A 9,598-nucleotide genomic window follows, 5' to 3' on the forward strand; every position below is an offset into this window, starting at 1 on the left:
TTAAAATTAATAAATTACACTTGTGTTGATGTCAACACCAGCACCAACAACACATTTTGTTCAATGTAATGGGTACAAATTTGCAGTATGTTGTGTAGTGAAGTAGTCCCCCATGAACCGGAAATCATATGCCGGTGCAAAACTTGTGTGAATCGGAAACCTAACGTTGAACCCTGGCCGGATAGTGCACCACAACCCGAAACAATTCAGCAAATCGAGCCAATATATATTGAAGAAAATAACATAATGCCACCAGTCGAAGACCAACAACTCTCACAAAGTGAGGAAGAAAGCATTCTTGGCAACGAGGAAGCCCCTCGATCGGGGTCAGCTTCTGCTGGTCGAGCGAACGACCGGCCACTGATTTTGCTCATTGTTGTTAAGTAAGGACTCATATTTGCAAACCCCAATAACATTTCAACATTCATTTCAAATATATCAACCTATCTTTTAGTAAATCGGAAAATGGAACCAAATCTAAAGAAAGTGATGGTGGAGGTGGTGTATGCAGGTAAAGCTTTTACTTTTTAATTTGAAAACTCTTTTAACTCTCTATTTCTTCTCAATAGCGAATGTCAAAATGAAATGCGATCACGTGAATGTTCTTCACGGTAAGACAATCCGCTTAAAAACTATTGTAATATTTTGTATTTTCTCCCATTCTATGAAGCTTCAAAGGTAACGAAGAGGATATGCGCGGATGTTCATCGGGAAGAGGGTATGATGGTTTTCTGGGCAGTGGGCCGTCATCTATATTTTTATAATGATATATTTTTCAGTGGGCGTTACTCTAACTCGTTCAACCCCAGACAGTGTTGGCGGAACATGCCCATGAATATGCCTATGAATATGAACGCGCAGACAGGCTGCAAATGCGGAGCTATAAATGGGAACATGAATGCGAACATGAATGCGAACATGAATGGAAACATGAATGCGAACATGAATGGAAACATGAATGAATATAGGAATGCAAGTATGAGCAGAGCGAACAGCTCTTCGCGACCAAAGAGATGTCGATGTGAGAAAATGCAGAACGATTTTCCTCCACAACCACCCAGTCGCAACAGTTTTGTAAACTATTCCATGAGTGCCGACAATGTGTCCCGTGTCATGACGCGTGAGCCTAGCGTTGTAAGTTTTCCTGCGCGACACAAGAGCGAGGACTGGACAACTGGCCAGGAAAAGGATTGCCCATGCAATCAACAGCGTTACAACAATGTGGAGAAATATCAACGTGTCGATGTGCCCATTTGCATAACAAAAGGACAGTGCAGTCGCTGTCGGGGCTTTGAAGAGGAACCCAACGACTATGACTACCAATGCCCCACGGGTGATGAAGAGGAGGAAGTTTACACCAGTGATTGCAATATCCAGCGTATGCCAAAGAAAAAACCACCCCATAAGCCAGATAACCAGTATGAGAAGCCGCCGAAACCACCAAAAAGGCCAAAGAAAAGAAAAGAATACAACATTAGTCGCAGATACGACCGGTTTGCTTCACCTCCAATCTTACTGGAGCCGAAGCCTTGCTGTCTGGAATGCTGTTGCCGTCCGTGTTGCCGTCCTTGTTGCCATCCATGCTGTCGTTGGTGCTAATTTTGTCGACAGAACAAATGCCTTATCCATCACTTTTAACTGAAAAATACAATAAATCCATAGCCCAAACTTCAAAGTTATAGAAAGTTGGCACCGCAGCATGCTGACTTAATTCATAGAGAACAATTTTCGAAAAATTTACAATGTATTCACCCTGGCCTTAGATGTGTAGGGACCCGTGCCATTATGCCTGCGTATTGTAGGGTTAAGCGTACGGGGAAATTGTCGCTCTTGCGGAGGGCTCTAAATAGAACTGGCCGACGCAGCTCTTTAATTTCGGAAATATACCGACATGATCATAATAGTGCGAAAACCGGCGAAACTTCAAATGATTTGAACGTGCTTCCATCCTTCTCAGGTGATTCCACATCAATTTATCATGTGGTTGGCGTTCTTTCAGAAACATCCACAACAACAAATGAGTTCGTTAAAGAACTTGACTCGGTCCACTCTCTAACAATATCGAAGAGCAGTCACAGCAAAGATCTTAACATTCCTGTTACAAAGAGAATAAGCGGCTCTTTGCAAAAAGGTATGGACGGCACATCGTACAAAGCGGATCATCCGGTGAAGGGTATGGCAAAATGCAAAAAGCGAATGGCAGACAAGGAGCGTAAACAAGCTAATTCGTCGACTATGAAAACATCTAGCAAGTCGGTGCAAACAGATGTCAAATATGGTAAGGAGTCCATATCTATACACAAACAACCAAATCAATAGCTTCAGTACCGCCCTTTTTAGATTCCAGTAGAACGAGGAAGAAATCTGGTATGGCCATAGAACAGTTTAGCAATCTGAAGTGCAAGTCAAGCAGTCGCTTTCAAAATGTGGCTCTAGTGGAAGGAGCCATTTATCCTTCCACTTGGAATATAAATGCTAGCACAGAAAAAATTAAGAACTACCCAATACTATGTAGTCTGACCGAGGTGATTAACTGCAAGCGCCTAAATCGTACGCCATACGACCACAAATTGGAAATGCCTCCATCACCCAGGAGGCCCAGGATGGCTGGTGACTACTGTGGCTGCAACCATTGCGGCTGTCAGTTTATAAAGCATGTAGATGAATCCCGAGACTTGAAACATTTTAGTGGCAGTCCAAAGAAAGCGAAGATTCAGAAGAAAGCACTGGTAGTGCCACCGCTTCCAAAGGATAAGGGTCCCGAAAAGTCATCCACTCAAAAATGGCGAAGAAAAGCCACTCCCAGTGGCGTTAGTCTGAGCCGTAGTATGGCCACCTATAGCATGGGTGGTCAGGATGCGTCGCGTTGCGATAATCAGAAAAGTTGTCCCTGCCGTATTAAAATCCTGCCGATGATGGATGAGATAAACGCGAATTGCTGCGATTTTTCCGATCATAGCTCTGGTAGCGTTCAAGAAGCGTCGAACATTCAATTGAAATGTAGGAATCTACAGATTATTTGCTGCAATTGTCAGGGCGCCACTAAAGGTCAATTTCCGACGAATTTGGACGAATCCGGTCCTACACAAATTACTGAAGATGTAAAGATCGGCCAAAATTGTGGAATTAAAAACATAGATTTGGCCTCGAAAAAAACGTCGGTGGCGCCCACTCCTCGGAACAATGACCTTGAACACTTTCTAAGAATTGAGAGCATTAGCCAGCCTCCATCGGTAAAAACACGCAAAAACTCATTAGAGAGAATTTATTCAGAAATTATAATAAGTACCACTCAATTGCCGCCAGAGCCACTATCTTTTCCGGCAAGAATAAGCAAGAGGTCGTCCGAGAGAAATATTTCACAAATGATGAGCAGGAACGCGTCACAGAAACTTCTTTCACAAAGAATTAGCCGAAAGCCCTCATGCAATGATATCGGCAAACTGCAGGATGAGTCTTCTGAAATATCAATAATCAGTGTGAGTGACTTCAAGTGCGTGCCATTGAAAAAATCGGATCTCAAATCGATGGATTGTTGTTCGGACGATGAGAACTACGAGTATAAACGGTGTGTATTGATAGTGAAGCGTAGACGAAAGAGTAAACAGCGAAGTAGTAAATGCGATGATGACAGAACCCAATGTCCATCTCGGTTTTCTAGTCAGCATAATATGCCTGAGGTTCGTACACCGAAATATGAACGCAAAAAGAAGCAGTTAGAGTCCCGACCAAATAGTTTTATGAATAGTTACCAAAGCCTAAACCACATTCCAAGCCGACATGTGAAAATAAAACCAAAAGTTAGTCGGATAGGACTAAATAAGCCAAGTGGTGGTAAATCTAGAAATTGTCGTCAACAAGATCGTGAACGGAGCAGCGTCTCTCAGGGCTTCAATCGCAAAGCGAAAAGCGATCGAAGCTGCTCGCAGAAGCGAGCATCTTCATGTCGAACTTCAACTAATAGAGCGACTGATTATAATGATTATTCTAAGACGCATTATCCAAGCTGTTGCCGTAAAATGCCATCAACCAAATCAGTGAAACCTGAATCAAAATTTACATGGAATAATATTAATAATAATACTTGCGCTGAAACAAAAGAACCCAAGCGGAAGAACAATTGTACATGCTGCTGTTCCCGCAAAAAGAGAGCCGAAAAATCATGTCAAAATGATTTTGATGATGATATACCACCTAGAAGTCGATCCAGTAGTCAACACGATATAAATACAAGAATATCTACTCAATCGCTAAATACTTGTAGTGATCAAGAAACGCCAGGTACCAGATTGTGTAGCCGCAAGAGTAGTCTTCATGATTTACATCGGGAGAAAACACCGAGGAGTCGGATGAGTTATCAGGATATTACTATAAGTGTATCAAATAGTCTTACCAATAACGATCCGTTAAACGAAATTTCAAGAGATATTAGTCATCAAGAAATTCAAGGCAGTGAATCGCCACCAGCTGCGAAAAAATGTGAGCCCCCCTGTGTTGATATACCAGTGTATGTATGCAACGATTGTAAGTGCCGGGACGGCGATTCGAAACGATCTGCAAAATGTATCCAGGTAAGAGCGGAACAAATTGAAAAATGCTGCCAGGTCCAGACCGAAAACGACCAGAATTGGCTGCCCAGCTGTTATAATTATCAAACTGAAATGCCAGCACCTACATGCTACTGTTGTAATCATCAACCAGCCTACATGATGCCAACTCAACCAATATGGTACTGGTCTTCTGTGCATCAGCCCATTGTTAGGCAGTGTTGTAAGTCCAATATAACTTGCTTTTCCCGCTCTCCAAGAACGGTTACGATGGCAATGAATGGAACAGAGCCGCAAACAAATTTCTATGATCAGATAGCCCCAAGTTGTAAATCCTGTTCGTTGAGTAAGCCACCCAATGAAAATAATCTATTGTGCAGTTTTGAGAACGAGCCCGGTAAGTGTAATATGAGCAACGAAGATCCAGGTTTAGTTCCTGAACAAACTATGAATTGTTGTATTAACACTACAGAACGCAAATGCAGTGGAAGCTCCAAAGGTTGCCCTGGTTGCCGAGTTGATTACTACGGTGGCAGCGTAGTAGTGCCTCTTCAAAATCTTCGGCACAGTCTGGCTGAGAATCCAGCTTGCACTTCAAAATGTTGCATTTATGATCCCATTTATAAGGAAAAGAAAAGTGCCTCAGAAAACGCTGCAATATCAGGTGGATCAGAATTTTCTCTAACCTACACATCAAAATTCGAGAAACAGTGCCGCATAAATCCACAATATGCGCCAACAACTCTTACCAGCTATGAAAAAAATATATTAAAGGGCCTGGAAGACCAAAAAACGGGAGCGTTTATAAAGCTTACTGATTCTCGGGATTCTTTAGTAGTTTCACATGAGAGACTTAACAGACATGATAGTTTCACTACCATAGACTCCGGCCAGTCAACTCGAAAATATTGCAAGGACTGCAGAAACCGTCCACAGGTACCAGATTCATTCAAACACAATCCCTTGAGCGAAATGAGTGAGCCCGAGCCCTGCAACGCAGCTTGCTCGAGGAAAAAAAAACAATCTAGAGGTCTCTGCAATAGGAGACCCAGAGGCGATAGAGTAGAAGAGCATGAATCAGAAAATCAACCAAAAGAACCGAGGGAACGAAAGGGTCTTTGCAAAAGAAATAGGCCCAAAAATGAGAGAGTGGATGAGTACGAGTCAGATCCGCAAACAGGCGAGAAAAGAGAACGAAGAGGCTTTTGTAAAAGGGATGGAACAAAACGAGACAGGCAGCCGAAGGAAAAACCACTTAAAAAAGAAAATTCTTCAACGAGCAGCTTCTTCAGTAAGAAACGAAAACAACCAAAGGAACCAAAAGAAAAAAGTTCTTCGACCAGCTTATTTAAGAAAAAAGAAAAGAAAATAAGGGAACCAAAAGAAAAAACCTCTTCATCAAGCTGGTTTAATAGAAAAGAAAAAAAACGCAAGGAACCAAAGGAAAAGAAACCAAAAAAATCGAAGGAACCAAAAGAAAAGAGCTCTTCAACAAGAAGCTTTTTTAGCAGGAAACAAAAAGAACCTAAGCAACCAAAAGCAAATAGCTCTTCGACAAGAAGCTTTTTTAGCAGGAAACAAAAAGAACCTAAGCAGCCAAAGGAAAAAAGCTCTTCGACAAGAAGCTTGTTTAATAGAAAACAAAAAGAAGCAAAGCCACAAAAGGAACCGAAGGCGCCCAAAGAACCGAAGCAAAGGAGCTCTAACAGGGGTTTCTTTAATTGTAATAGAGATAGAGATAAACAACCCAAGCAGTCGCAGAATTCGAGGCAAGTAAAGGAACCGAAGTCACCAAAAGAACAGAAGCCACCAAAGGAACCGAAGCAATCAAAGGAGACAGAGCCTGGAAAACCCAAAAAGCAGTGGAACCTTTGTCAACGGCGGCAAGAGAAAAAACAAAACGATAGAGAGGTTGTACGCCAATCTTGCAAAGAGCCTGCGCCAACGAAACAAGAAACGGATCAATGGCAACGAAACCAAAGTAGAGGACATCCGCCCCCAGAAGAAGAACCACATCACTGGCAACAAAACACAGAAAGTAGAGGGCTTCCGCCCCCTGAAGAAGAACCAAATCACTCGCAACCAAGAACAGAAACCCCAAAACAAACAAATGACGACGATGTCAAGGTGTTGTTCGAGTCAAGCTACAACTTTAGTAAAGATAGTACTCAAATCTTAGTAGATGACGAAGATATGATTACGCCTACAACTAATCGTCGGACACGTGGAGAGACACAACCACCGCAACCTAGTGAAAATAACTTTTACGCCATTTGTTCCTGCCAAGAAGGACCTGCCCCTGGACCCTACTGCCATCAACAAACCTGCTCACAAAAGCGAAAAAAGAGCATTTTCCGAGTTTAAAAAATAGCACTGGTAATAATATTTAAATATTGTTAAATTAAGCGTTTAAATTACGCCAACCAAATCTATAAATTCTGACAAATATATACAGCTGCAATAAAATTGAATATAAATAGCATAATTAAAATGAGTGTACATTTTGCAATTTCTATATAAGAAAAACAAACTTCTTGAACACAGGCACTCTCCAACATCTTTATTAATTAACGGTTATTTTTTTGTGCCAAATGTTGCCATATTCCGTTTTTTTTTTTTTTTTTTTTTTTTTGGCAAAAACTGCTTGACTTTCTGGCTACATAGTTTCACTGCGAATGGCACAGAACATATGTTTCGGTAGAAGAAGCATACAATTTGTGTGGCACTGCATTTACAATTGCCCACAAAAATGCTAAAATTATTAAATAAAACGAAACAATTGGTTTATCCTGCTATCCGCAGCATTTCCAACAATTCGTCTGTGTTAGCTTCAGCGCAACAGAGTAATGAAGCAGTTGAGTCTTCCGACACATCGGCCAGTCCAGAAATTCCACAGCGACCGGCGCTGATACTGCCTCAAAACTATGCAGAATACACTCCCGTTAATAAAAATAGCGCACGACAGGCGTGGATTGAGAATACGGACGCAGTGAAGGAGCGTAAAGTGGGCATCATTGAGCTGCATCCCGATGTGTTTGCCGCTCAGCCCCGTGTTGATATCATACAGGAGAACATCGAATGGCAGCGCAAGTATCGTTATGTAAGTTTTGCCCATACAAAGACACGTGCCGAGGTGCGAGGCGGTGGTCGTAAGCCGTGGCCACAGAAAGGTGGCGGTCGTGCACGACATGGCTCCATACGCTCGCCTCTTTTTAAAGGCGGCGGCATTGCGCACGGACCGCGTTCACCCACCACCCACTTCTACATGCTGCCATTTTACAAACGCGTTTTGGGCCTTACATCGACGCTAAGTGTAAAGCTGGCACAGGATGATTTTCATGTGATCGAGAATGTGGATATACCTACACGAGATGAGCAGTTTATTAAGGATCTAATAGCAGAGCGCAACTGGGGCCCGTCGGTACTGATTGTTGACAAGTATGTTATCATAAAAATGCTATGATTTCCATTTAACCAAGGCCTCTTGCAGGAACGACATTTTCCCCGAGAACATTTGTTATGCCACCGACAATCTGGGCTATGTAAACCTCATGCCATCTTTTAGTTTAAATACTTATTCGATGCTGAAACACGACACGTTAGTGCTTACAATTGATGCTGTTAAACATTTGGAGGAGCGTTTGCTCTACCAACTACATCGCAATGATGCCGCCAAAACTGGTGGCAAATTCAAATTGGATCAAGTCTAGTTTAGTTCTACATTTATTTTTCAAATGTTACTAAAAATGTATTGTGAAAGAAAAAAAGGGCCAGATTAATTATTATTGTTCAACTTGTTGGGCACTTGGCGTCTGCAGTGGCTTGACCACCGTATGAAGTGGATCTTTGTCGATGTCGGAGATAACTATCTCGCAAGCGTTCTGCAGGCGTTCACTAAGAATGGGCTTGAATTCGCGCAAATACCCACGCTCCGAATTCGAGTGATTGCACAACAAAACTGTGGTGCCATTGTGATTGAACTCCAGCAGCTCGTGATGTGTCATCTCTCCGGTAATTACTAAGTCCGCCTGTACACCACGTAATAAGGAGGCGCCCGAGCCGGCGCAAATGGCAACGGTGTTCACAACACTTTTTGATGTATGAGTAACGGCCAATGCTAAATGGACGTTGTTCTGTATGTGGTTTTGGAGTTGATGTACGATCATAAATATTGGCGAACTAGTTTCAATTATACGTCCAGATCCAGTGCCCTCTGGTGCGTTCGGTTCAGGTATTAACGGCTTAATGTTGTTTATATTTACTGATTTGGCCAGCCAATCATTGACGCCCCCATTAAGCTTATCCCAAGCTGTGTGCGGTGAGTATAGAGCAATGGAATTGGCCAGACAAGCGGCCACAACACGCTCCTTCCAGTTACTTTTGGTGATGCGTGTAAGCGGCTTGAATATGGGCGGATGGTAGCTAATGATAAGATCGATCTGCTTCTCTATAGCCTCACTGACGACCGGCTCTGTGAGATCGTTAGTCAATAGGATCTTCTTGACATCACGTTCCACATACGGCTCTATCAACAGCCCCACGTTGTCCCACCTACATAGAGCTATGTGTAATTTTTTGAAATTGTAAAACTGTGCATGTGGTTACCTTTCGGCCAAATATGTGGGAGCAAAGTTTTCAAGTTCCTGAACCACCGTGGCTAGTTTCTGGCCGCTAAGGGTGCTCATCCTGCGCAAAATACTTACTGTGCCTCGTATCATATACCAAAACAACTAATTTTTAGCGAAATATACGAAAAGTTGGTTATTCCTTTTATAGACCTACATATAGAGCCCACGGAGCTGCCGTACTTTTGCGATTGGTGTTCGAAAGCGCGTGAACTAAATTTTTGACCACAACTTTAAACGATTAGGATTTTGATGGAACTGAATGCTTGAATACAAATATTTACCGAAACGATTTTGAAATTAAAACAATTGCCAACTATTCTGTATCTATACAATGTTTGTGTACACTTTCTAAACAGAAAAGCAAACAGCACTCGGTGAGGGATACTATGTACTTATTTTCTTTCAGTGCAGCATATATGTATG

At 42.3% G+C, this 9,598-nt stretch overlaps 4 protein-coding genes across 5 annotated transcripts; 3 read left to right on the top strand and 1 right to left on the bottom strand.

The window, feature by feature from the left end:
- Nucleotides 1–14: 14 nt before the first annotated feature.
- On the top strand, nt 15–1,698 carry LOC115631620. The gene is made up of 5 exons (XM_030528426.1): nt 15–383; nt 455–511; nt 570–611; nt 671–718; nt 780–1,698. The coding sequence occupies exons 1-5, from the start codon at nt 88–90 to the stop codon at nt 1,597–1,599; spliced, it is 1,263 nt and encodes a 420-aa protein (XP_030384286.1). The 5' UTR covers nt 15–87; the 3' UTR covers nt 1,600–1,698.
- LOC115631618 lies at nt 1,699–7,024 on the top strand. Of its 2 annotated transcripts, XM_030528424.1 has the most exons (3): nt 1,699–2,278; nt 2,341–4,944; nt 5,020–7,024. In XM_030528424.1, the coding sequence occupies exons 1-3, from the start codon at nt 1,786–1,788 to the stop codon at nt 6,909–6,911; spliced, it is 4,989 nt and encodes a 1,662-aa protein (XP_030384284.1). In that variant the 5' UTR covers nt 1,699–1,785; the 3' UTR covers nt 6,912–7,024. The 2 variants fall into 2 exon arrangements, with proteins under 2 accessions (XP_030384284.1, XP_030384283.1); XM_030528423.1 differs by having other exon boundaries at nt 2,341–7,024.
- A 233-nt stretch (nt 7,025–7,257) lies between these two features.
- LOC115631145 (39S ribosomal protein L4, mitochondrial) lies at nt 7,258–8,326 on the top strand. The gene is made up of 2 exons (XM_030527816.1): nt 7,258–7,985; nt 8,038–8,326. The coding sequence occupies exons 1-2, from the start codon at nt 7,297–7,299 to the stop codon at nt 8,255–8,257; spliced, it is 909 nt and encodes a 302-aa protein (XP_030383676.1). The 5' UTR covers nt 7,258–7,296; the 3' UTR covers nt 8,258–8,326.
- On the bottom strand, nt 8,253–9,414 carry LOC115631146 (NIF3-like protein 1). Its single transcript, XM_030527817.1, has 2 exons — nt 9,153–9,414; nt 8,253–9,098 (listed from the first exon to the last, which is right to left on the bottom strand). The coding sequence occupies exons 1-2, from the start codon at nt 9,263–9,265 to the stop codon at nt 8,330–8,332; spliced, it is 882 nt and encodes a 293-aa protein (XP_030383677.1). The 5' UTR covers nt 9,266–9,414; the 3' UTR covers nt 8,253–8,329.
- Between the last annotated feature and the right edge of the window lie 184 nt (nt 9,415–9,598).

Source organism: Scaptodrosophila lebanonensis, unplaced genomic scaffold (genome assembly GCF_003285725.1).
Source record: "Scaptodrosophila lebanonensis strain 11010-0011.00,11010-0021.00 unplaced genomic scaffold, SlebRS2 tig00001412-arrow-pilon, whole genome shotgun sequence".
In the NCBI taxonomy this organism is placed as follows: Eukaryota; Metazoa; Arthropoda; class Insecta; order Diptera; family Drosophilidae; genus Scaptodrosophila; species Scaptodrosophila lebanonensis.

Bases quoted from the DNA above. Each gene is read 5' to 3' on its own strand.
- LOC115631146 (XM_030527817.1), bottom strand. From the start codon at position 9,265: ATGATACGAGGCACAGTAAGTATTTTGCGCAGGATGAGCACCCTTAGC. The intron at 9,099-9,152 runs GTAACCACATGC...AGCTCTATGTAG, and splicing joins CCCACATATTTGGCCGAAAG to GTGGGACAACGTGGGGCTGT.
- LOC115631618 (XM_030528423.1), top strand. From the start codon at position 1,786: ATGCCTGCGTATTGTAGGGTTAAGCGTACGGGGAAATTGTCGCTCTTG. The intron at 2,279-2,340 runs GTAAGGAGTCCA...CGCCCTTTTTAG, and splicing joins GCAAACAGATGTCAAATATG to ATTCCAGTAGAACGAGGAAG.
- LOC115631145 (XM_030527816.1), top strand. From the start codon at position 7,297: ATGCTAAAATTATTAAATAAAACGAAACAATTGGTTTATCCTGCTATC. The intron at 7,986-8,037 runs GTATGTTATCAT...GGCCTCTTGCAG, and splicing joins TCGGTACTGATTGTTGACAA to GAACGACATTTTCCCCGAGA.
- LOC115631620 (XM_030528426.1), top strand. From the start codon at position 88: ATGTTGTGTAGTGAAGTAGTCCCCCATGAACCGGAAATCATATGCCGG. The intron at 612-670 runs GTAAGACAATCC...CATTCTATGAAG, and splicing joins TCACGTGAATGTTCTTCACG to CTTCAAAGGTAACGAAGAGG. The intron at 719-779 runs GTATGATGGTTT...TATATTTTTCAG, and splicing joins GGATGTTCATCGGGAAGAGG to TGGGCGTTACTCTAACTCGT.